At 45.2% G+C, this 27,976-nt stretch overlaps 1 protein-coding gene across 2 annotated transcripts in view; it reads left to right on the plus strand.

Annotated features, from left to right (window-relative positions):
- PPIH (peptidylprolyl isomerase H) overlaps positions 1-27,976 on the plus strand; it is a 65,990-nt gene that overhangs the window by 22,139 nt on the left and 15,875 nt on the right. For both annotated transcript variants that reach the window (XM_088453964.1, XM_088453965.1), the window contains exons 3-6: positions 1,668-1,691; positions 4,540-4,584; positions 19,944-19,986; positions 26,643-26,735. In XM_088453964.1, the coding sequence (XP_088310090.1) occupies positions 1,668-1,691; positions 4,540-4,584; positions 19,944-19,986; positions 26,643-26,735 (205 nt within the window). The remainder of the gene's footprint in view (positions 1-1,667; positions 1,692-4,539; positions 4,585-19,943; positions 19,987-26,642; positions 26,736-27,976) is intronic.

Consider the following 27,976-nt stretch of genomic DNA (forward strand, 5'->3'; position numbering starts at 1 on the left):
CACGTCATTTATCTGTGGCTTCTATTTACAATGTTAAGTGGTCTTTCCCACTATGTCAGTTATTTTTAATATCAATTTGATTTTTAGATTGTTTTGTTTATGATACGGCTCATTTGCCCTCTATCATTCTAATACACATTAGGGTGCTTTCAGTGGCAGTTCTAGGGGCGGGCATGCAGTTGTTCCCTCCCAGCTCCCACTGTCTCCCAGAATGCCAACTGCCCGGTGTGGCATTCTTGGACTGGGAGCAGCCGCAAAGGAAAGTGAAGGGGGTCCTGGAAGAGCAGCCTGCCTGACTGACTCTGAGCCCTACTGCTGGAGAGACACAGGGGGAGGGGAGTTGATGGGGGGGGAGGAGGTGATTCACTGGGGGGGGGCAGTGTGGCATAATGTGTAAGGGGCATTGCTATTGTGTAACATAATGTGGATAAGGAGTACTACTATGTGGCATAATGTACAAACTCTGACAGTGCCATATTTACAAATTGTGCTGCTCTTCACAATCCCTCCCGGTATCCCAGAATGCCGGTGGTACCAGGCGTGACGTTGTCGTGCATGGCATTCTGGGAGCGGGCGTGGAAGAAGATGGAGCAGCAGCACACTGCAGCAGCACATCCACTTTCTGCTGGGTATGCCCCCTAGAGTGATGAACAGAGGGGCATGACACGAAGCCACACTACCTTTTCGGCAGCGTACGCTCCTTTGGCGCGCTCAGAACACCCTCTTTGCTTTTTGCGTGTTTTGGTGTGGGGTCCAAAGGGAACTTTTGTCGTGAGCTCGACAAGGTCTAGAACCGTCTGTCTTGTTGAGCTCACAGTTTCTCCCTCCATACTGTTCCCAATTACTCTCAGTAATGACAGCTCGGCCCTTGGTGGCAATCTGACTGATGTCACCCAAACTGGACACTGATCCTGTTGCTGATCAGCCCAGTTGTGGCTAGCTTTGGAATAGTATTTTCACCTAAAATAATCTGTTATAGAACAGTCAATAAATATGTTCAGAAAAATCTCAGTTTATGTTCTGTATACATAATTATGTGGTTTTCATACCGTCCACAAAAATGGATTTGCCTTGTGTAACTTCATCGCTATAACAGATGGAAAACATGCGCCAGTCAGCTGTGTTAATATATGAATATCATCAAAATATAGATCCCATAAAAAGTGTAATGGGGGGGTATCCACTTGACGATATACAAACGACAGCACGATTACGACTTTGCAATTGTGCTGTCGTTTGTATAGCTAGTGATGTGCCTAGACTGAACGTTAACTCGTTCAGTCCCGGCACATCCCTCATCCCTGCACATGCTGAACCTGATGAGATCGTCAGGTTGACCTGCATGTACGGGCGATGTCGGATGTCAGAAGCGACCAGCGGGCACGCGCATCGCTGGTCGCTTCTGACCAAAACATGCCCAATGCATGCGCGATTTGCAAGCGATTGCACAATGACGTTGTTGTTATCTTGCAATCGCTTGGCTAAATTGCTAAGTGGATACCGCCCATTAAGCTGCTATACTTAAAATATATTTCTACCCATATGTAGAACATCTTATATAATAACATAATTTATCAAAACATAATTGACCAAGTGTAACTGACTTATTTCCTCTTTTCATTGACAGTTCCTTTGCCCTGTTAACTTTTACATTTATTGTCTTTCAGGCAGTTTTGTACCGGAGAATTCAGGTTTGTACTGATTAACTGTTAACTACAAATTGTTATCATGTGTCATTAAAAATGTTTTTAACTACTAGCACATAATATATATTATAAAGTATATTTTAATTTTAAAGAAGATAATTATGCAAAGCCTTAATATAAAATCATTGTTTTCATTTGATGGTTATGGAACTAACTACTGGCCTCTATTATTACATTGCGCTGGCCACATACAGATGTGTTCTCACTCATCTAGCCTCAATATGCTATGCAGCGAGATATGTCTGCCGTGAGTGAACGCCGTTGGGTCCTGTGCAACTCTGCTGACGTCGGGCATCTTTTCTTGCTGAAAATGTGACTAGGAAGCACCATAAGACTGTGCTGATTAATTTGATATGTGAAACTCGTATATCTGTGTTCGACTGAGACTGAAACAGAACTTGGTGTGGAAAAAGCTGTGGCCGTTGCCTTGTAGCACTTTGTATGCTGATTGAGAGACTAAGTCGCACACAGATATACAAGTTTCACTAGTCAAATTATTCAGCACAGTCTGTTGGTGCTTCCTAGTCGCATCGCATTGGAACTTATACCCCATTAACACCGGAGCTAAAACCCCGGTTTTTGAAGGGTTAACCCGGGCAGCGCCCTGGTGTTAAAGGGGAGAGGGTTGGATCGCCGGGTCGAGTGACCCGGCAATCCAACCCAGGTAACTAGCAGGGTTTAGCACAGGCGTAGCCCGTGAAACCCTGCTGTGAGAACAGCGCACTCCGGGTCACGATGACCTGGAGTGCGCTGCTAGCCGTCCGGCTTCAGTGGCGCTTGGAGATGACGTCATCTCCAAGCGACCATTTTCACTCTGGAAAAGTTGGGTCTATGCAGACCCGACTCCGGTGTGAGCGGCGCCGACTCTGGATTATCCCGAGTTGGCGCCGGCAAAATTCCGGGTCTGAATATTTGTTCCAACTCCGGGTCAGACCCGGAATTTAGGTGGAAAAGAGGTATTAGATACATTTTCGAAAAAAAAAATTGATGCAGGCGGTAGCATAGTCTCACATGACCAGGTGCGCCAAGAGGGGCTGTTTGACGCAACTGCTGCAAAGACGAGTGAGGACCCATCTGTGTTTTCTATTAAATTGGCCAATATTTGCACAATGTTCAGCCCCTCTAACAATAGTTTTAATGATTAAGGTCTGAAGTAATTTGATAAGGGAGAATGAAAAACTATCTGATCTAGGACACTAATTAGCTGAAGTGTGATGTTTTCAGTGATGATAAAGTGACCAGATTTATGTAGTACTAGCTGAGATACCCATCGTTGCCTGTGTAGAAGACTGGATACTGAAGTACACCTGCAGCCTTTTTAACAATGTGTACCCAGCCGACCTATCGTGCGACTGAACCCGGCGGGTGTCCAGGCATCAGTAAGTGCATAACACACTTGCCGATGTTGTGAGCGGCAGCCGGGGCCATGCTGCATTTGCAGTAGCGCAAATTATCAGTGACATTGAGGGTACACACTATACAATGTGCATGATATGTCGTTCGATCAGGCCAGATCGGACGACATATCGTCTATTGTGTACCCAGCATCAGTGTGTTTAAACTGCACATGCATTCATTGATTAAGAAACACTCCCTGGCAGCTTGTGGTCAGTTTTTAGTGGAGTGCTTTGCCTTATTATAACCTTGCAGTGTTTAATTGAAATGTATAAATAGCATTTATGTGATGTCTTCGTAGTAGTTACAGCACTGTTCTGCAATGCATTACCCAGATTACTGCTAACGCGTAACTCCACATTATTAGCGAAGTCATTGTTTTTGAGGTATAGTGGTGCTGCAGGCTTTATAATTTTTACAGCTCTTGGAAGTCAACTGTGACTATTTGATCTTTATTCATGCTTTTACTGTGTGATAACTGCAATGCAACTAGAATGTATTACAAATATGAAATAGATAGTAGAGTCACAGAGAGAAGCATCTTGGACAATGAAGTTAATGTTGCTATGTTTGAAGGTAGATGGTTCTTAATTAACAAGGTAGGCTTGCCTTTCAGAAATGCAAATTGTGGATTCACTGATTCATATACAAGAGCTGAACTGGTGATGTCAGGAGCTTAATATATTTATTTATAGAATTGCAGTAGAACACCTGGATATCACTGAATAATAGATATTACCAGAGGCGGGCTGGGCCGGGGGGCAGGGTGCCATCTGCCACGCGGGCCGGTACGATTTTACTGTTATGGGGGCCGCCAGTTGCGTTAGGCACCTGGGAGCAGTGGCGGCTCCAGCGGGGGACGTTTCTGACACTTTTTTTAAATCCTAACAGAGAGCAGCGTCTGCGGCCTGCAGTGGCATTAACATCGTTACTAATAATGAGTCTGGCTGACTCATACGCTGCGGCCGGCTGCGGGCTGCAACTTAGCAGCAGGAGGAGGCGGTCCGGACGTAGCAGAAGAAGAAGGTGACCCCTCCTGTTTCCTCCCCTCCGCTTAAGCTCCTCCTCCCTGATGCAGCTAATTGCCGGGGCTCCGACGTCATAATCTAGTGACGTGACTCCTGGGCACGTGGGGGGGGCAGACAGCTGAGGACAGTCGCGGTGCTTATGGTAGCTGGGTGTGCGCGCGTCTTGGCGCAGGAGGGTGACTCCGGTCACAAGAGGAGAATGCGTGGCTGGAGCGGACCAGGTCCTTCTGCTGGGATGGTGGGAGGTAGCAAGATGTGGTGGGGATGTCACCAACGCGTTTCAGCTTTGGGCCTTCTTCAAGGAGATATTTATATATTGTTTTTGTCATTTTATTGCTACCTTATTTATTTGGTAAATACCTGCTCTGAAATATTCTGACTAATTTGTATCATGTTGTGTTGTATTGCAGGAAAGATGGTGTACCTATTGGGTACAAAGGAAGCACTTTCCATAGGTATGTATACAACATTGTCACATGTGGCTTAATTGCATTGCACATATTGTTTCATTTATGAACATTCTCCAGCTGTTTTGGATGGAGCCAATAGTGTTAACACTTTTGGGACCGGACCCCCCACCCCCTTTTCCATTATTCCAGACATAGACTGTATGTTTTTTGTTCTTGCACAAATTGGCTCCACAGGGAGACCTTGGGGGTGTAGGTGATAGGAACCAATCCGGGCACCATGCAGTTAAAGCTTTAGCTCCCAGAATGCACTGGGTCCACTCTCCCTATACCCCACCCCCAAGCCAGACGCACCTCAGTTTCGTTGCTGCCCAGCCGGAGTTGGGTCACCGTTTTGCAGGGAGGCTGTTAGTCAGCCTCTAAAGCTTATTTCTTTATTTTATTTAGCTACTTTTAGCGACTAGAGCGCAAAGCAGCAGACTGTCCGTGGGACGTCTGTGCTGCCGCTCCGCCACTCCTCCGACGCCGCGATGCCAGTACTCATCTGGGGATCTCGGCGGGAGTCAGCGCTAGCCAGGGCCCCCAGAGAGAGCCCAGACTGCACCTGGACTTCAGATGACAGGAAAGAGCGGGTCTCCATTTGCGGTGACCCGCGCGTAAAAAAAATCGCAGTCGATACCTCCGGTTGCAGGGGACAGACCAGAGGTGCCGGGTGTGGGCGCAGGCTCTGGCCATCGCAAACCAACTTGACCACCAGGGACATTTTGGTGCGGGAACCAGCGTCCCAGGGGTTAACAACAGGCCAGGGGAGGCAGCTTCCCTGTTTAAGCGACTCCTCCCTTCAGCTCAGCACGCCTTTCCACTGCGGTCTGGCTTCCCTGAGTCGCTCTCCTCCTCAAGGCACGCCCCCTCTCAGCTCTTCGGCAGACATTTTCTAAGTGTGCTGTCAAAGTTCTCCCAGGACAGTGGGTGGTCCGGTCCCCCTACATACCTCTCCCCAGGGTCAACGTATGTAGCGCTATTTCCTATCAGACACTGCGTCTGTGCAGTTGAGTATAGTGCCGCTTTGCAGCGTCTTCTGCATTGCATGTGACTTGTGCTAGCGCTATTTATCTGTGTCTATCTGTCAACCTATGACTATACCTTTTCTCTCTGTTCTACCCTAATACAGGTGTTTTTGGGGTAGCTCATACCTGACCTCATATATACAAAATCAATATATCTGAAGTCTGTCACATACTGTTGTATACTGCACTGTGCCATATATTGGCAAAGGGTTCTTGCAGCTTCCATTAGCATAAGACAGGACCAGTAAATTGCTTCTTGTTAGTATTTATATATAATATAATATACTCGTGGTTGCTTTGTACACAGTGCGCTATTGTGCATCATTCACCCCGCAGACATGTCTGACAAGGGTAATGAGCACATGCCTGTACTAATGTTGCAATCATGCAGAATATGTACTGAAGTTTTCAGTGAGGAGGATGTGGTTCAGGATGGGCTATGTATGAGGTGTTATAACCCGTCAGGTTCCTCGAACCCCCTGACATCAGTACAGGAGGCCCCTTGCATGGTTTTCTCTCAGATGCTGACCTCCATTGTAGACTGCCTGGCGGTCCCTGCTGTTGCTTCTCCTATGGGTATACTACAGCAGCCCGTCCCTCGCTCACAGGGACTACCACTGATTATGCAGACTCCTCCTGTACATCAGCAGGTGTCATGCCCACAGTGGGATTACTACAGGGCCCTCCACCATGGGTGGATGTTTTCTCTAACTCAGTACAGAGTCTGGCTGCAACCTCTACTGCGCTTCAGACCATGTTACAGAGTGTTTATTGGAAAAGAAAGGGGAAAGGAATCTGTATATGGTGCACAAATGTTAAAATATAACTTTTATTATATTATTTAATATTATACACAATACAAAAGCAAAGCAAAATATTTGGTTCAAAATATCGATAGAAGTGTGTGCAATATGAAAAGAATTGTAGTGATTACAATAAAAGAAAATTCATTATTTTATATAGTCGATTGTCTTGTTCTCATGTCTTTCAATAAAGAGTTAAATCTCTATCCTAATATTGACGTCTGGTTTTATTGTAATTTAATTCTATATACTGGTAAGATCACACACATTTTTAGCTGATGTTCTCTAAGCATATCTCAAATTGTATTGAAACAGTAGTTCACTATCTGTATCAAATACAATTGTAACCTGGTTAAAAAGGATACATTTACCTCTGGTACAGTTTCCGCTCTTATGGTGCATACACACGATCAGATTTTTCCTTCAGATATGGACGATAACGATTTAAAAATCGTTCAGTCGTTCATATCTGATGAAAAATCGTTCATATCTGACATGCCTGAACGATGGACGATCAACGATGCGCGTTCCCGTTTGTCAGATAACGATATCTGACATCTGATGGGTTTGCAGTCAGACTTGGACGATTCCATTCATTTTAATGCAGTTAAAAATCGTTCAATCGTTCAAATCGTTCAAAACTTTGGTCAAATCGTCCAAATCGTCCAAATCGTTTAATCGTTCAGTCGTTCATCTGACAAATCTGACAAGTCTGACAAATCTGACCGTGTGTACGCTCCATTACATTCACCACTATATAAATATCACACAACTCTACTCAGTGGATTATTGCTAATAGTGTATCGGGTATAAGATGTATGTACTTGAAATCTATATATAGGGTAATGATTTATACAATAATCTGCAGCAATAGCATATTATTTAATATACAAAATACATATGGTTGCAATTCATATAATCTCATTATGCTAGAATAATGATTTGTACTATGATCTTGGATGATCAAATACCACATATTGAGTATACAAAATTGCACTTCATACGATCTCATAAGGGTACAATGCTTGTTAAATCATATGGAGATAATATTGTGTCAGCTCATATTTTTTGCTAGATAATTAGTATATTACTAGATAATTAGTATAGCAGAAATCATGTGCCTTTCACTTTATTTAGATAAAGTGAGCAGTGAATATTCTCTTGATAATTATAAACTGAGATAGCGATGTGTTTAATTATAGTAATTGTAATGACATTACATCAGAAACTCAGTATTTATTCATTATATATCAATTCTCGACAGACACTTAACAGGTCACTCTACCCTATCACATGTATATTGTGCCGCTATGGCTGCAGCTATTAACAGTTCTCCCTGTTCTAATATAACATGCATTTGGGTACCACATCTCTCATTAATAGTAAGTTCAGACTATAGCCGCGGCAAATAAGGGAGAGGATGTGATCCTATCTATACTTTATACATCATTACAAAAAACAGATTCTTTAGATTAATTGGACATGACAGTCACTCGGCTAACAGAGCCGACGTACGTTTCACATAACCTGCTTTAACGAGGCTCTTCTACTCCAAGCCCATTAGACCAGCTAAGCGTCCTATGTTGTCATCTCAATCCACACAGCTATCAGAGTCTGAGATGTCTTCTGATGACGTAGAGGTGGCTGATGCCTCTAACCCTGACCCCCCTTGGCAAGAGGCGGAGCCTAAGTCAAGAATTAATATTCCTGTCTTGGTGCGTGCGGTCAGATGTCCGCATAGGTTATTGAGGATGACGAGCCAGTCCCTAAATCCAAACCCGCACTGGTAAACAGGTAAAGGTGACTTTGGCTGTATTTCCTCTGTCAGATCAGCTGTTAGATCACATGGCGGATGTCTGGCAATCGCCTGGTAAGAGGTATCAACATCAGAAACGTTTGGCCTCCTGTTACTCATTACCTGAGGCTCATTATAAAAAGTGGGAATCCCCCCCTGCGGTGGATTCACATATTACACAACTAATAAAGAGTGCAACGTTACCTATGCCTTCCACCTCTTCCTTAAAGGATCCCACGGATAGCAAGGTGGAAACTTGCCTGAAGTCTATTTACTCTCTTTCAGGAGCTGTTGCCTGCCTGTCTATGGCTATCTCCTGAGTAGCTAAGGCTATACACTCGAGGACTCCTCGGAAGTTCCAGAGGATCAGGTGTCTCTGATCGGCCAGGTTAGGGACTCGGCTACATATATTGGTGAGGCCGCTCTGGATGCTAGTCTACTGACATCCATGGTCGCGGCCGTGTCTGCTCGCTGTTCCCTGTGGTTATGCTATTGGAACGCAGATGCCGATTATAAGAAAGGCCTGGAGGCCTTACCATATAATGGGGAGATTTTGTTTGGTCCAGACCTGGACAAGATTATTGACACATTAGCCAAATCAAAATCTGCATTTCTGCCTTCAGCATCTGATCCAGCAAAGGCTCGTAGCTCCTCCTTTAGATCCTTTCATCCTCAAGGGAAGGCCAAAGGACAGTCCTTCCCTAGGCAGCCTGCTGCCAAGAAAACTGCCAAGCCTAAGAAAAAGGGATGAGTTTGTGGCGCGGTGCTCCTTGGGTTGGTATGGCTGGACTGCTTTGGGGTGACACACTAGAACACTCTATTTAGCACTTTAACACTTCTACTAATGCTACTTTATTTAGCATTTTAATAACACTCTTCACTTGTGTATCACCCTTTAACACATAGCTTTTGATTTATTAATATTATTATTAACACTTAATAACACCATAATCTTTCACTGGTGTGCTGCCCTGAGGTGGCTGGCCTTCGCTGGCTTTCTAGGGTTCCGCACCCCGGACTTTGACTTAGAAGTAGGAACCTCCAGTATCAGAGATGCCGTGACGTGGCCTGGAGGCTTAAACATATTTTTGCAAACATGCAACTGAGATCTCTGAATTTTTTTCAAGTCTTATTGCTGATATCATTCTGAGTGTTGGGGGATAACCTTTGCTATTTCTTCTATAGACTCACCCCTCCCTTTCATGCACCTGAGTGAAATTAATAAGGTGATTGAGCAGCTACCAATATGCATTGAAGCCTAAGAAACAGGCCTGGAGGACAAGATGCACATGCACGTCTTCCAAGCAGGAAGATAAACCCGCAGCCTGACGGGCCGGCCCTCCCTCTGAGGGACCCCAAGTGGGAGGCCGACTTCTTCAGTTCGCCCAGTACTGGTGTTAAACCACCAAGGATGCTTGGGTAAGCGAAGTTGTCTCTCAGGGGTATGCCTTCTCATTTCTCCAAAGGCCTCACCAGTTTTTCTGCACAGGCCCTCCTTCGGACAAGACCAAGACCTTGCAGATCCAGAAAGCCACACAGTCCTTGCTTCAAGCAGGGGTAATTGTACCAGTTCCTCTATCTCAACGAGGGACTGGTTACTATTCTATTCTCTTTCTGGTTCAGAAACTGAATGGGTCTCATCGGCCTATCCTCAACCTCAAAGCTCTGAACAAGTTCCTCAGGGTGCCCAGGTTCAGGATGGAAACATTACGATCCATCATATTGGCTATGGAACCTGGGGATTACATGGTATCGCTGGACATTCAGGATGCATAGCTTCATATTCCCATAGCACCTTCTCACCAGCGTTATCTGCGGTTTGCTATACTGCAACAACACTTCCAGTTTCAGGCGCTGCCCATTGGCCTATCCACGGCTCCAAGGGTATTTACCAAAATGATGGCTGTCATGGCAGCCCACCTGCGGAGTCAGGGTATCCAGCTCCTGCCATATCTGGACGACTTCCTCTGGTTGGCAAGTGCTCCAAAAGTGCTTCACTACCACCTGCAACTGACAGTTGCTTGTCTACAAACACACAGGTGGTTAATCAATTGGAAAAAGTCCTCCCTAATTCCCTCAAAGAGGATGGTTTGTTAGGGAGCCCTCCAGGACTCTCACCAGCAGAGAATCTTTCTAACTCCAGAAAAGATCTCCACGCTGCAGCTGCGTGTGCGCAGATGTCTCCACAGTCGCTGGGTGTCAGTCCACTTGGCAATGCAGGTTCTGAGATCAATGGTGTTCACATTCGAATGGTGGAATATGCTCAGTTCCATTCCAGGCCCCTGCAGATTACCCCACAGGATCAGAGCTCAGACGATGGTACTCTCTCCGTTGGTGCGTCTGTCCCTCTCGGTGGCTACAGACATCTCATCTAACCAAGGTTAACCCCTTTTGGATCCCGGACTGGATACTCCTAACAACGGACGCCAGTTTCCAGGGATGGGGCGCAGTGACCGGTCCACACTCCTTTCAGGGCCTGTGGACAACGGTGGAGGCATCCCTGCCATCAACATATTGGAACTTTGGGCTGTGTACAGGGCCCTCATGATGGCAAAACACATTCTTCACGGAAAGCCCGTGCAAGTTCAGTCCGACAGTGCCACCACAGTGGCTTACATCAACCATCAGGGAGGCACTCAAAGTCGGGCAGCAATGACAGAAGTGTCACACATTCTGACATTGGCAGAATCTTATCTCCCGGCCATTTCGGCAGTGTTCATTCCGGGAGTTCTCAATTAAGAAGCGAACTTCCTCAGCCGTCACGACGTGCATCCAGGGGAATGGTCTCTTCACCAAGAGGTGTTTCAACTCCTAGTGGACAAATGGGGTCTCCCAGAGGTAGACCTTATGGCCTCTCGACACAATCACAAGTTACCAGTCCAGAACAAGAGATGCCGAAGCAAGCCTGGGGATGCTTTGTCAGTAAGATTTACCTTCAGGTTTGTGTACCTATTTCCTCCAGTCTCTCTGCTTCCTCGAGTACTTTGGAAGTTCAAACAAGACGGGGTCCTGCTGGTGGCCCAAGCTTGGCCCAGGCGTCATCGGTACTCAGATCTTCGGAGTCTCTCCATTGACACTCCGTTTCTGCTGCCTCAACGTCCGGACCTGTTGTCTCGGGGTCCTTGCCTTTACCCGAACCTGGATCGCCTGTCTTTGACAGCGTGACTCTTGAGACATCTCTCCTCAGATCCGAGGGGTTCTCTAGCTTGGTCATCAACACAATGCTTAGAGTGCGCAAACCTGCCTCTGCCAGGATCTACCACAGAGTGTGGCATACTTATTTCCAGTGGTGTCGTACGAGAGATTACGACCCTCAGGTGTTTCAGTTTTCCAGAATTCTAACATTCCTTCAAGCTGGATTGGACCTCGGTCTTCGTCTGGCCTTCGTTGAAGTTGCATGTCTCTGCACTATCAGTGTGGTTCCAACGTAGAATTGCTCCTCTTCCGGATTTCCACACCTTCCTACAAGGTGTCCTCCGGATTCATCCTCCCTTTGTCCCACCAGTGGCTCCTTGGGATTTGGCATTAGTTCCATTTGAACCACTTGAGTCAGTGGATCTAAACTGGTTAACAGCTTTTTCTTCTCGCCATTGCATCTGCCAGAAGGGTGGCAGAATTGGGAGCGCTCTCCTATCGTCCTCCTTTTCTGTTATTTTACCAGGCCAGGGCTGTGCTTCGTACTCGCCCTGAGTTCCTTCCTAAGGTGGATTCTAGTTTCCATATTAATCAGGAAATTATAGTACCGCCATTCTGTCTCCAGACCTCTCGGCAGGAGAGGCCTCATTGGATGTGGTCCATGCCCTCATGATTTATGTGGCCTGTATCAGTTCTCTTCGGAAATCAGACTCCTTGTTTGTGCTCTATGGATTTCACAAGAAGGGATGGCCAGCCAATAAGCAAACATTGGCTAGATGGCTTGGTATGACTATCTCAGAAGCTTACACACAGGCAGGCCTGCCTGTTCCGTGTTCTTGTTAAGGCTCATTTTACTCGGTCTGTGGGTCCCTCGCGGGCTGCTCGCCATGGCGCCTCTGCTATTCAGCTTGTAAAGCGGCCACGTGGTCTTCTGTCCAGACCTTTCTATGGTTCTATGCATTTGATACCTTTGCCTCTCAGAATGCTTACTTTGGGCGCCGGATTAAGGACTGCTTTGGGACCTCCCCAAGGTCTTCCTGTGGAGCCTATGGACCGTGAAGAAGAAAATGAGAGATATGGAAAGAACTTACCTTTGTTAACTCTCTTTCTTCGAAGTCCACAGGGCACCCGCCCTAACACACCTGGCTTCATATGGGCGATATTGCTGGTCACCGGTTTCCCGTCTCCTTTTCTGTGAGAGTGTTTCCTGAGTGTACCAGTCTTCCTTATCTCTTATCCTCCTCTGGCTTATTACCAACTGAGGTGCCTCTGGCTTGGGGCCGGGGTATAGGGAGAGTGGACCCAGGGCATCCTGGGAGCTAAAGCTTTAACTGCGTGGTTCCCGGATTGGTTCCCATCACTTACACACCCAAGGTCTCCCTGTGGACCCTATGGACTGGGCATCCACTATACAATTTTCTGTCAGATATCTGTCCAATCTGGCTGGTTGGAATGAAAACCTATGTATGGGAGCAAATGACAGTCAATCATATGGTTTTAAACACTGAAAAAAGGACAAAAAAATTGTTCAAATTGGTTACATTTATGTGTTTTAACCAATTTGTCTGAACAACCATTTTTGGCTATTTTCCAGTGTTAGTGAGCAAATGGATTGTCATTTGCTCCCATACATTACCAGGTTTTCATTCCAACCAGACAGATCTCTGACAGAAAATTGTTTAGTGGATGCCCAGTTTAATAGAGCACACATAAATGTAACATAGTATATAATAGCAAGTAGCGTCTGTATATACTTGGTGTCGCTTCATGTATGTGGTATTTTATTTAATTTTTTTATATTTTTATTGCAATTTTACAATAGACAAAACATCTTGGACAGGATGTCAAACCTATATATTACAATTCTAAGCAAAAGATAAATTTGACTTGTATAAATGACACAGGTAAAGTTGACTAGCGTTAACAAAAACATAAAGTAGTAATATAAATCTCAAGCTTACTAATCATATAAATTATATAGTTTCTAGAAACGAAGTGAGGGTAGAAGAGTCCACCAGCTGCTGGTGGAATGAAGTAACTCCCATCCAATAAATTGGAGAACAATGACTAATAATAAAGGGTATGAATAAAGTGGGTAGGAAAGATATAGTACAGGAAGAAACAAGATGGTGTTAATAGGAGGGGGGAGGAGAATTATGAATGGAAAGGGAACAGGTGGAGGTCAAATAACATGTAAATAGTTACATAATCCAAAAACATTGAGGAGCCTGCCCAGGAGTAACTTACCTCATGTAGTTCAAGAAACTCCAACACTGCTATATAATAAAGGAAATAGTATTACAATGCCACATCAGTGACAATAAGTAGGTGTGAATCGTCTATGTTTTAATATTTTCGCCTGGGTCAAATCATCTAAACTGTCTATATAAAGTCTCCACTTCCGGTAAGAAAGCTTGGCACCTTTTTGTATATCAAGAATAGTGGGTCTCCTATCAAAATATAGTCATTGCATCATTTTCTGCTGATCTTCAGCGACAGAAGGGGCAGAGCGTGTTACCCAGTGAATATTATGTACTTTTTGGCTATAGTAACAAAGAGTGTTAGAAGAGGTAGGAGTTTCCTCTTCTGTTCTCCTAAATTCCAATTAGAAAAGTTAGATAGTAGGCAGGCTAGGAGGTCCGGGCAAAGGCAGATTAATAAAGTATTATTTATGTATGATAATAATTTATGCCAGAAATTCTTCATTTTACCACACTCCCAGAAGCAATGTAAAAATTTAGCAGGGGAAAAGTGACATTTTGGGCAGGAGCCTGACTCTGTATCGATCATATGCTTACGTTGTGCGGGTGAGATATACATAGCGCGAATATGTACTTCTTGAAGATAAGAAGACTGTAGAATTTTTAGAGTAGATTCATAATGGTCAAAAAGAGCCTCAGCTGAATCAAGGTTAGGGAATCTCCCTTCCAAGACTGATATATCTGTTGTCTATATAGATTAGAGGGATTATCGACTAAATTGGAGTAAACATATTTCAGGTGGTATTGGGTTATGCAAGAGAAATTTAGAGAGAGACTCCAGTCTAGTGGGTCAGGTTGGGTATCTGAGGACATGGCTGGTGGTAAAGAGGAAATGTAGTGGCATCGTTGAAGATACTATATAAAATTGTTGATTAGGTAGTTGATATACTTGCTGTAAGTCTGAGAATTGCATTACTGAGCCTCCTGGATCAAAGACTGTTCATGTACGTGATATTTAAGCCGCATTCAGCCATTCACTGATCATAGCTCAGACCTGGACCAAAGTTTGCTTAAAATGGCAGTCTGCACATTTACTGCAAGAAATAGTATCATACATAGCTGTGTAATGATATGTTCAAATATCACTAATGTAATATCTGTCTGGGGAGAATTTAATTGTTTGTGCCAGAGATGGGCTGTCAGTGATGGACAGAGCAATTCAATTGTTGCTCCGTTTAGATAATATATCAATAGCCGCTACGTTGGCGTTTTTGCTCGCTACCTCCTAAGGTAGCGAGTAGAAATGTGTGAGAAGTCAGTGGTTTGGGCGCCCTGACCAGGACTTTAGACAGGTTTAGCCATGTTACGCAGGTATGGGGCTGGTGTCATAGAGGCAGCTCCAGTAACTGCATTTTACTGAAAAGTACAGGTCATAACATTTTATTACAGGATGTTAGCGACCCTGGTTGTATACCACTGGGCAGAGCTCACTCTTTATCTGCAGTTAGTTTAGTGGTCTTTTTCCTAAGTGCATGTAACGCTTATACACTGGAATCAGCCATTTGGCTGATTCAAAGAAACTTTAGATGAATGCACTCTTTCCCCAGAAACCACTTTGTGCCTTAGTTCTGTCACTGGTGAATACTGAAATAAATGAAAACTTTTATTCAGCACACAAAGGGTCATTTTATTCTTTGTCAGAGGCAAGTCCAAATGCAGAAGCGCCCTATGATATATTGCATATTCGCAGAAAAAAAAGCAATCACAGACTGTGCATGCATTGCCTCATGCATACGTTCCTTGATGGTGGATATGACAGCGCACTGTGTTGTTTGCAATTAGCCTCTTCTCTCAGTCCGTACTTGCTTAAGGCTTGTGGACTGAGATGGGACTCCTGTTTCAGGCAGATCTTTTGCGCCCAGCATGGAGTGGGTTTAAGTGCCAATACCACTGATGACGGCTGCAGATGAAAAACAATGTACTGTGTGAACTGCATGAAGACGGATACTTGCATAGGCCTAAGGCAGTACATCTGACTTCCACGAACGCACAGATTCGCTGATTTGCTGTGTGTGTGTGAAATGGGTGCATTTTAATTTAAAAAGAGAAATTTAGTCAGTGGAATTAGTGTAGGGAAACTTTTGAGGGCCAAAAGTTATAAAAGGATGTGGTGGAGTGAGGGGTAGACAGGGCAGTTTGGGGAACCATGCATGTGTCATGCTTAGATGACATGATAAAGTATGAGGAGGGAAGGTGTACCATCGTTTGGATGTTTAATGATAGTAAATAGTAAATTTATTGCAACTCTAAAAAGAAAATGTGGTGATGTTTCACATAGCAACCAATAAGATCACAGCTATTGTTTCTGTAGTACATTTTAGAAATGGATAGCCAGGGGTATATTTAATAAAGTGTGGGTTTATAGAAGTATCGATGTTGCCCATAGCAACCAATCAGATTCTAGTTATTATCTACTAGAAGGTGCTAGATTAAGAAGTAGACTCTGGTTGCTATGAGCAACATCTCCACTTCTATAAACCTGCACTTTAGTAAATATAACCTTAGAATCTGTTTGGTTGCCATGGGCTGCACCTCCAATAGAAACCGAAGTAAATCTATCCCTAGATCTGACCCTAGTGAGCGATAGAAGAGAATTTCTGGTAATATTTGTTATGTTAGTCCCCTAGATTGTCCCACAAGCGGGGCCCCCTACCTTCTTGGTTCTCACCCTCCACTATCATGCAGTAAGCTACAGTTGCTCTTCTATGGTTGGGTCGGCAGTCAGTCCCAGGGCGGTCATTACTTACCGTGGTGTTGGCTGCAGGGGTCGGACCTAGCGATGGCTGCTCCAGAGCACCCCTCACTGTACAGTAAGCGCCCATTGGAAGCACCTGTCTTCCATTGGATGGCAGCGTATGGCGTGGAGGTGGATCGTCTCTGTCTCTCCCCTCCTCCTCAGTGCGCAGCTGCATGCAGACAGCCTGTGAGCACTTCCTGCTGCAGACCCATTCCGGTGAGGGAGCACTATCAGCCACAGCAGAACAGCAGCAGTCACGGAGATTCCACCACACTCTGGACCAGGCTTATATCCTCCTCCTCTTCCCCCTCTATATTCCAGGGGGGCTGGGGGTTTCGTTTCTTGCTGTGCCTAGGCACATGGTGCACATGTGTGGGGTCTGTGTTGAGGGTATTCGCCATTATGTCTGTAAAGGATAACTCTATAGGGCAATCCCAGGAAAAGTACGTTGCTGTACAAAAAATATTAGCTTACGCAAAATGTAAATCAAAATTCCCTTATGCACGGTCTGACTAAGGTGGCCGCCTGCACCTCGTGTGAAGCGGAGGCCCAGATCGATGCGACACGTGCAAGTATTTCTCCACCATGGACATGTTATGTGGCGGATTTGGCTGAGGCGTTGTCTGAATTGTCACAAGAGCTTGTCGCCAGTAGATAACAGAACTTGGCTGTTACCGGCACTTTTAACACGTGCTTCGGAGGGGGCTCTTCTTTAGTGATGGGTTCAGGGGATTGTGATTTGCCTGTCCCTGCAACTTCCCTCTCCATGGAACTGCCTTGGGCCCAGAGGGCTTGCTCACTAGGTCCAAGATTTGGTTTGCTTTTCCTCCTTAGACAAGCTGTTGGATCCTGCAATCCAGGGGTGCACGGGACGCACCCTACATGCAGAGGTGACCTCCGGGCATCCTTCAGTCCTGGGAGGGTTTCAATTCGGAGGCTTTCCCTCATGTAGAACATGATCCTTTGATTATCTTCAACCTGAAGATGATCAAAGGATGTGGAAGATGATCCTTTGGTGGACTCGGACATGGATATTTCATTTGTGACGGAGGACAATTCTTCGGACGCCCAGGGTGTCAAAGATCTGATCAAGGCCAAGAGAGGTTTTGCATGTTTCTGACAGACACACTTTGGTGACCCAGGAGGTTACTCTTTTCAAGATCCTTCAAGGTTATCCTATGATGGTAGCCCACCTACTTCTTTATCATGATGCTTTTTTTCAGGCATCCACCTATGCCTGAGAGACTTCCTCTCTGTGGGTTACAGGATAAACCTGTTGTATCTTCCTCCTCAAATATTATATATGAATCGCCTTCCAACTGCATTTATGGGCATCCTTTATAATCGTTTTATCACAGACATCCTCTTGTCAGCAAGACATGAATGTTCGGTAATGGCTCACGTACATTTTTGCAGTTATTATCAGTAGTACGGCATTGTCTGCTTGGAAATTCTAGCAATCCTAGAGCTAAATGTTAGAGATGGACTCTGACAATGGTACAATGATGAATTGAAAATGTTCTAGCAAAAAATAATTAAATTAATGGATTAATTTTTTTCATTAGCTTGATTAGAATCTATAATGTTTATAAAGGGTTGGGTATGAGATCCTGGCGGTCAGGATGCCCCTGGTCAGAATACCAACAGTGGCATTCTGACAGTCAGAATCCCAACACCCATAAGGAAAGGTAAGACTTAACCTTATCCCTAACCCTCCCCCCTAGTGCCTAAACCTAACCTCCCGCACCCTAAACCTAACCCTCCCCCCTAGTGCCTAAACTTAACCTCTCCCTCCCCGCACCCTAACTTTCCCTCTAACGCCCGATACCTTCAGGATGCCGGTGGTCGGGATTCTGTTGTATGGATCCCAACGCTGTAGCGATTTTGGCGCCGGTCTTTTGCCCATTGGCAACCCGCACGCAGGGATGCTGACTACATCCCATTTATGATAGTAGGGCTGTCCTGGTAATACACATTGTGCCACCCAGGTATGAGATAGAGGAAGGGGGGGGTCTTCTGTCTCACCAAGAGCACTAAAATGTCTATTTGTGGCTCTGTGACCTAGAGAATCTCAGGCAGAATTACGCTTATAGAATGAAGGGACAGTGGACTGCGCTCCCCTAGTAGGTACCTAAGGTTGTATGGAGGTACAGCTGTTCTTGGGAGTGGATAGGGAATCCTACCACCCTAATAAGATATCAGATTCTAATCACAAAGAAAACTCCCACTGCACAACCTTCACACTCGGTATGTATAGTATTAAACAATGTTGTAATTATAGTCTGTCTCTTGTAATAACTAGAGTACCAGAACTGATTATAGCCTTAAAAAATTTTCATTTATTGAGAATAAAAGTACAAGGTAGGTGATATGTAATCACCACAATTATGTATATATTAAACCTAATACCGGTATACAACATGTAGATAGTATAGGAAAGATAAAGAAAATAAATAAAATGAAAAATACATAATAATGAAATAAAAAAATGTAAAAATCCCCCCCAAAATATATATAAATATATATATATATATATATATATATATATTCAAGAGACTATGCAATGCAGTAATGGTATCCTTGATGATATAAATCCTCTCTGTAGAAAATGTGCTTCAATAGGACCTCTAATCCTGCTCAAAGTCACAATACTTCCAGATTAAAATCCAAAGTATTCATCCACGGTAAAATCACCTAAGCTTGATGTTTCAGGTGGTGTGTTACTTCACTCTCTTCGCAATAGGATAACACCTAAAAGGTTTACCTTAAGAAACCACCGTCTTGGATTGTGTATATGGTTTGCCGGCAAACAACACATGAAAGGCAAGCTTAGGTGATCTTAGGCTGGGTACACACGTAAAGATTTTCTGTCCAACCATCCAACTAGTTGATTGGTTGGAATGAAAATCTGGTAAGGTATGAAAGCAAATGACAATCAGCAATTTGCTCCCAAAAGCCGGAAAATGGACAGAAACTGTTGTTTGAACAAATTGTTTAGATCAAACATTTAACAAACTAGTCTGAACGACCATTTTCATCTGTTACTGGCATTTAGGAGCACTTTCTGATCATCATTTACTCCCATACGTTACCAGATTTTCATTCCAACCAATCAACTAGTTGGATGGGTGGACAGAAAATCTTTACGTGTGTACCCAGCTTTCTGTGGATGAATACTTTGGATTTTAAGCTGGAAGTATTGTTTCATTTTATTTATTTTCTTTATCTTTGCCATACTACCTACATGTTGTATACCGGTATTTTATATATATATATATATATATATATATACATACTTGCCGTGATTACATATCACCTACTTTCAATAAATGTATATATTATAATTATATAATCAGTTCTGGTACTCTAGTTGTTACAAGAGACACACTGTAATTACTACACTGTTTAACACTATACATACCGAGTGTGTAGGTTGTGCATTGGAAGTTTTCTTCGTGATTAGAATTACACATATATAGTGCTGTTGATATGGCTCCCTGTTGCTATTTGCTTCATACCTGTGATGTGATTGAATTTTAACCTGTATAACTCATTGCCATTTTATTGTACAATTCACTTTCTACATTCAAAGTGTATTCTTCTCTGCAGGGTAATAAAAGATTTCATGATCCAAGGAGGGGATTTTGTCAATGTAAGTTTCCATGACAACACTACTGTTTTTAAACTGGTAACACTGTAGATTATACATAAGGCTGACTAGGACACAATGCAATTCCTACGGTAGACATGTCACTTGCCAGGTTCACTTTGTCACAGATCAGAAGTCATTTGCAATCAAATCAGTCTGGGAGCGATGGGAGATATTTTTTGTTTTTGTTCACTTGTTTGCATGTTAGGTGGTGGTTAATTCTTTATCAAGGACTAATAAGTTGATACACATGTGTGATATATGTATTTGTGTATGCAGGGCCGGTGCAAGGTTTCTGGGCGCCCTAGGCAAGATTTCACCAACCGCCCCTGCTCCCTCCAATTCATAATATGCCATGCATCAGTCTCCCCAGTTTATAATATGCCACACAGCAGTGTCCCAAATTCATAATATACTATATAGAATATGCCACACAACAGAGAACCAAAATCATAATGTAACTCAAAACACTGCCACAAATTCATAGTATGCCACACAGCCATGAATTATGCAAAACATTTTGTTTTGGGTGGACTCAGCGGTGCCCCTAGGCTGCTGCCTAATGGTAGCACCGGCCCTGTGTGTATGTATGTGTGTATCAGTGGCGTAACTAGGGTATTTGGAGCCCAGGGCAAATTTGAAAAGGCAACCACCCCCCCCCCATGTGCGCGCGGCAAAAAATGGGCGTGGTCACTTACAAATGGGGCGTGTCAACATGACACACCCCTTTATTTTCAAACTGAACATTACTATCCATATGCACCTTAACCCCAGTAGTACCCCCAGTATGCAGTTGTGGTCCCTCTCATGCAGGCCCATAGTAGTGCCCCTTATACAGTATCCCCAGTAGTGGTCCCTCTTATACAGCCCCCAATTAGTTCCCCTTACTCTGTACCCCCAGTAGTGGCCCCCCAAATGCAGTGCCCCACGTAGTGTTCCCCCTTATGCAGTGCCCCCAGTAGCAGTCCCCACAATGCAGTGCGCCCAGTAGCGGTATCCCCTTATGCAGTGCCCTTTTATATAGTGCCCCCAACAGTAGTCCCCCCCCATGCAGTTTTCCCAGTAGTGGTCCCCTTATGCAGGCACCCTGTAGTGATCCCCCCTATCTAGTGCCCCCTGTAGTGGTCCCCGCAGTGCCCCTTATATAGTGCCCCCAGCAGTAGTGTCCTCCCCTCCCATGCAGTTCCCCCAGTAGTGGTCCCCCTGATGCAGGCTCCCAGTAGTGACCCCCCCCCCTATCCAGTGGTCCCTGTAGTGGCCCTTCCTATTATTGCCCCCATTAGTGGTCCCCCGAGTGCAGTGCCTCTAGTAATACTAGGCCCCTTTTAGAATGCCCCCAGTGGTAGTCCCCAAGTAGTAGTCCCCAGTAGAGTAGCCCCCCCCCAGTAGAGGTCCTCCCAATGTCCCCCCCCAGTAGATGTCCCCCCCAGTAGTAGCCAACCCCTCCCCCGTTGTGCAGATAGGTTTAAAAATAAATATATATAAAAATATACTTACCTGATTCCACGCTGCTCCTGTCCGCGATGCCGATGCCGCTCCCGCCCTCCAGTCCGCCCGGGCTGGCGCGCTCAGCATTATGGGACTGACGTCATGACGTCAGTCCCATTACCCACTGCAGGAGCCGGACGGAAGTCCGGCTCTTGCAGTGGGTGGTGCAGCAGTCAATGAGAGTCTATCTGACTCTCATTGGCTGCTGTTTAACACACGCATCGCCGCCAGCGCTGGCGGCGATGCGTGTGTTATGCACAGCCTGAGCCCGCCTCCTGGCGCTATTGGGCAATCGCTCAGGGGGAGGGAAGGGGCTTAGGCGTGCAGCACAGGACCGGCGCTGGAAGCCTAGCGCCGGTCCTGTGCAAATGTGTAGCGCTGACCGCACTCATTGCGGTCGGCGCTACACTGGCTATCTAGGGCGGGCGGGCCGGTACCGTGGCCGGCGGCGCGCCGCCGGTCCAACGGCGCCCAGGGCACGAACCCCGCTCGCCCTGCCCTAGTTACGCCACTGGTGTGTATACAGTACTGTGCAAAAGGTTTAGGCATGTTTTCAAAAATAGAAGTGTTAATAGTTTATTTCTCTTGCAGCAAGGCTGGGGAACACTGGACAATGGGATTGTAGGTTGGGGTTTGAGCTAGCACTTAAATTAAACTGTAGCTTTAAGATCCTCCCCCTTGCAATCCCACAATTCCAGTGTTCTTTAAGTGCTTCACGGAGTAGGGCACCTTTTAGAGGGCTGCAATGCAGTCCTTTGTTGTAGCTCAGTTTTTATTTGTAATATTTCTTTTTTCTTTTTTTCGTTAGGTACCTGTGCTTGTAGCAGCGCACAGTCTGAGGGGGGTTGCGCATTGCTGTGATCCCCCCACAGCACTCTGGTCTCCGGTGAGACCGCCTGGACCCGGGGACTGGTGCACGCAATCACCCTTTTAGAGGGTGACGGTGGAGGGTACCGTCCCGGATGGCGGCCGCCATCTTGAAAACGGGCCTGTTGTGGCGCTCCCCTCACATACAAGAGGGGGTGCGCGCACGAACAGGCTGCCCATTAACAGGGCTGGATCGGAGTTTACCCTACCCATGGGTAGTACTCCCAGTCTGCGGTGCATGGAGGCGGAGCTTCCCCTGCTGCAGCTGCACAGAATGCCGCCTCTGCCATCAGCAGGTGCACGGAGCATCATCCCTCGGCAGGGCATGCTGGTTTCTCCAGTATGAAACAGGTAGGCTTCAATCTTTTACCCTGCAGCTCCTGGAAGGCTAAGTACTCTACATTTGTACTTTAATTACCTGCCTATGTGTTAACTGCTTCTGTGTTAGCTACCTTTGTCTGCGCAGGCTCAGTCACAAATTACAGCTGCCTGCTTTACAGGTAAGCACACCTGTAAAGCAGGTGAAGTGCAGACTGTGTAATGGCTAGCATTGTGGCCCAACATGCTACAGCCCTAACTGTGGAGTTTAGATGCTGGGATTTTGCTTTAATGTTTGCTATGTTGGCGCTCATGCACAGAGTACCGGGCAGTTGCCCTCGGGGGCCTTCTGTGTGTATAGGGCCTGGTGATGCGCAGGCATCTGCGGTGCTGCGTCCACCAGGGGGGGGGACCTTGGAGGTCTACCGCCTTGGCGTTGTTTGGTTTTTATCATCGCTTTTCCCCATAAAGCGGCGAATGCGGTGACATTGGGCTGTGTTATTAGTTCAGTTCCGCCGCAGGACTGCAAACTGGGGTTCTAACTTTTTTCTCGATCGAATACTGACTAACTCGTTCCGGACGATCTTGTCTTTTCGTGCCTTGAGCACCAGGGGGTGGATGGTTCAGTTCGCATGAACTCTCTCCGACGGGACACCACAACACTGAGGCCAACAAATCCTCTCTAGCTGTCTGGAATGTGTATCTTTAGGTTCCGCTTCGGGTGGGCCGTCCTTCATCATGTGCAATCAACTCTGTTTCCTGTCTATTCTGTGCCCTACCGTTCGGTGGCACCCCGACTCTGTGTCTTTGCAACACAATATGGTCGATAATGCTGTGCGTATTGCGCACAGACGTTATCACAATTCGGCCCTCTTCGGAGGATGTTTGTGAATGATGCTTCGGCTTAATAGTTACAGACTTTCCTAGGTCGCTTGTTTCAAGTACTTTCGGATCAGTGCTGTATCCCGAAAGTATGACTTTTGCAAGGTCTCCCTTGCTTCCACGTCTTCACGTTCAGTTATGTGGGTGGCCTCCGACACTTCTCTCCAGCTGTGTTTTTCCTGTGGTGGACAGTTGATGGACCCAACCAACCTTTGTCAACGGTTCAGTCAGAGCCTCGTGTGAGGGAATCCTTGTGGCTCCAGGCTGGCTACGCTAGTCATGTACGCGGACGTTCTCCCAAGTTCGATAGGTCCGGGGTAGCGTATTCCACTTAGTCCAGACCTGCTGCTACTAACCCGTTTCTACAAGGGCACTTCCTTGGTTGGTTCTCGCAACTGGCCTTCTGAGAGTGAGAAAGCTGCAGGTTTTGCTCTCTCGTGGTCAGTACTAGACTGCGAGCACGGACTCAGTTTCAATCTCGCGCTTTTCTCCAGGCTTGGAAACTCTACCTCTGGTGGTGTAACTGTTAACGTGTTTTCGTCTCTCACATTTCTTGGCCTTCCATCTGGAGGGTTTGGAGGCCAGTTGACTATTTCGATTTGTGACGATACAGGCTTTGGCCCTTTTTCTTTCCAGCAGCGTTTGGCTCTACTTCCGAGGGTCCAAACCATTTTTATAAGGTGTACTGCATATTTAGCCACCGTTTCATCTGCAGGTGGAGCCGTGGGATCTTAATCTAGTCTTATTAGCTGTCACCCAGGCTCCATTGGCGTAGTTGCATTCAATGGATCTTTATTTTGTGGCTTGGAAGCTGGTCTTCCTTAGGGCTATTGCATTCCCTCTGCATAGTTCTGTGTCTGGGCTTGGCAAGCCGCCTTTTCTTATCTTCCATGACGATTGTACGCTTGCTCCGTACAGGTTTTATGTTCCAGCCGACACTTGCTTCGGCCTTGTACTTGCACAGGATATTGGCTTTTCGGTTCTTCCTCCTTCGGCGACTTCCCGGAACTGGGATGATCTGGCTCTGCTATTTGGGCTTAGCTCTGCAGTTTTCCTTGGACTTGTCATCTTTGGTACGCCGCACTGTTCTCTGCGAGTGGGAACATAGTTGCCCAGCTATTCAGCAGATCCTTGCACGTTGGATCCGCTCGGTCATTACACTAGAATAATCTGGTGCGGGGTGACCACCACCAGACCGTGTGTCGGCGCCTTCTGCTAGCGCAGTTGCAATCTTATATGCAATGTACTGCGGGACTTAAGCAGCACATCGTGCAGCTATCTGGTCCCCTGTCCGCATGTTGACTAATTTTTACGTTACAGATTTTTTGCCTCCAGTGGCACCCACTATGGACGTACAGTTCTCCAGTCAGGCAGCCTGAGCATTCCCTCCCCTGGGGGCGGCTTTGGTACATCCCATTGTCCAATGTTCCCCAGCCTTGCTGCAGGAGAAAATAGGATATTTGGTCAATTTACCGTTGAATCCTTTTCTCTTAAGAAAGCTGGGGAACACTGCGATCCCTCCCTCACGCTCAGTCGTGCAAGGTGTTTGGGTCTTGACTGGTCTTTTCCCTACTGGTTTGTTTGGATGCTCTAACAGTTTCACGGGGTTCCTGATACTCCTCTCTGGACTCTTTTAAGGAAGTACTGGAATTGTGGGATTGCAGGGGGGAGGATATTAGGTTTTAAAGCTACAGTTCAATTTAAGTGCCAGCTCCAGCCCCAACCTACAATCCCATTGTCCAGTGTTCCCCAGCCTGCTTAAGAGAAAAGGATTCAACGGTAAGTTGACCAAAAATCCTATTTTTTATCAATTAACAAAATGCAAAGTGAATGAACAGAAGATAAATCTATATCAAATCAATATTTGCTGTGACCACCCTTTGACTTCAAAACAGCATAAATTCTTCTAGGTACACTTGCACAAGTCAGGTATTTTGTAGGATTATAGTCAGGTGTATGATTAACCTAATCATACCAAACTGGTAATTTCAAGGTTTAAACCTGGGCAATGCCAGGTACTTCAGCTGGTATATATTTTAATTATATATGTGTGCGCACGTGCATATTCCGGGTCACCTCAATCTCTGCCCATCTCTGTTTTTCCCAAAGAAGGTTACAGCCAATCAATTCATTAGGAACCAATGACATCACCAAGTTTCACAAAGGAAGTCATCAATTCACAAGTTGCTAGTTAGTGATATCACTGATGCACAAGATTGGAAGGCCACATTCTTAGAAATCTTGCCTCTGACCACAAAATGGCTGCCTGCACAAAGTGCTTCAGTAATATCACTGATTGTGTTTCTGTATCAGATGAACTTTCATTTGAGTACATGCTGTCTGCTTAATGGTGCGTACACCCGGGGACGATCGACAACGATATCGTTGTTCAATCTCCCGGGTGTGCTGGATGATCGATATCGATCATCCAGCACTCCTCCAACTCACCAACGACTATAACGACCCGCAATCAACGATATCGACCAGGTTGGCCTGCATGCACGGGTGATGGACGATATAGTTTACATCCATGCGTGCCCGCGCAACGCAGGTCGTTGGCCACCGAAAAATGCACAATATGAACGATAACGATATGATCGATATCGTTGTCGTTCATATCGTCCATTTTAATCGTACCGTCTGTACGCACCTTAAGAAATGTTAAATGAAATAGAAATTTGAATGCAGCGCACCTGAGTATGCAAGCTGTTGTTTATTTATGTTATTTGGATTTATTTATTAACATTTTTATAGCAGAGTGTATTCAGCCATTCACTTGAGTCCCTGTCTCAGTGGAGCTTACAATCTATAGTCCTTACCACATGGGCATAAACACACACTAGGGTTTTTTTTTTTTCTTTTGTCTGAAGCCAGTTAACCTACCAGTGTGTTTTTTATATATGTGGGAGAAAACCCAGGCAAACATGAGGAGAACATACAAACTTTACACAGATAGGGCCTTGGCTGGGAATTTAACTTGTGACCTCAGTGCTCTTAGGTAGTAATGTCAACCACTACTCTTAAATGCTGTATACTTTGCTAAATAATACTTATCTTGTAAAACATTTGCTGTGCATTTTAGTAATATAATGATCTCACTGCAGGGCGATGGCACAGGAGTTGCAAGTATTTACAGGGGACCGTTTGCAGATGAGAACTTTAAACTAAAACACTCTGCACCTGGATTGCTGTCCTTGGTATGTACTACATTTACGTGCTACTGACATTGGGCAACAGTGCAAGTTTATAAATGACATACTATTCACTGATAACTATACTTCTGCAAATGCTTACTTTGCATTAAATACAGATTGCATTTAAATGACTTGGTACTGTTTGTACGTGCATTATGTAAATGTTATGAACAAATTTGTAAATGTTTATGTGAGTGAATGCTGAAGCTTCTGTTGATGTTTGTATCTGTAGTGAGAAAATTGTTTAGCATAGCTTTGGATGAAAGAGACATGCTGTAAACAAACTGAATGCATGTACTGTATGTGTACGTTACATAACAAAAGTACCACAAATTTATGCAACACAAGGGAAATTCAGCTGCAACGAAAAAACAAAATCAGCGTTCATTCCCTGGAAGAGCTTACATTGTATATGGTGTTTTATTAAAGCTGGGTACACACTGAGACGACGGGAATTCATTCAGACATCAGAACGAATGCCCTTGCACAGAGATTGCCCGTCCACACTTGAACAAGTTAATGAATGACGGAACGTTCACTGTTCTGTCCTTCATTAATTTACCATATGTCGCTAGCGATGTCGTCAGGTTTGATGAGCAGCACATCAAACCTGATGGTGTCGCATGCGACCTCAGAAGCACGCACTTTGAGCGTACACGCTGAGAGATGTAGGCGATTTGTCGTTATGAAATGGCAAAATAGCCCGATATCGCTCTAGTCTAGTGTGTACCCAGCTTAACATATAGAGACATAGGGGCCTATGTACTAATAATCGCAGAACTGCCACGATTATTATGTATCTATGTTGCGGGTGATTTTTTCATTTTCAATTAAAGTAGCCGCTATGTACAAAGGGGAACTCGCAGGAACAGCAGTTGCGGTAACCACTGTCCCTTCGAGTTACATCCCCGGCATATTGTGGAAGTCTTTCACGTTTGTGAAAGACTTCACCTGGGGAAGGTGACACTGCGCCTGCGTGTACAGCGTCAGCTACCGTTGCGGGAGTATGATCAAAAGATCTCTCTCCTGCTTGCAAACCTTCATAGGCTTAAAGCAGTTTACACCATCTGAAGTAATTTAAAATACATTCTAACTAAATGTTTACACGGTTTTAATGAAAACTCCAAAAAGCTTAATTTTTGTGGCGTTTGGTACATAGGGCTGAGATAGTATATTATTGATAATAATGAGGACTGTGATCTGCAGTACTAATTAGCACTCTGTCGGAATTTCTGTGAAATCTC

This window comes from Taudactylus pleione, unplaced genomic scaffold (genome assembly GCF_031769625.1).
Source record: "Taudactylus pleione unplaced genomic scaffold, aTauple2 ptg000604l, whole genome shotgun sequence".
Taxonomy (NCBI): Eukaryota; Metazoa; Chordata; class Amphibia; order Anura; family Myobatrachidae; genus Taudactylus; species Taudactylus pleione.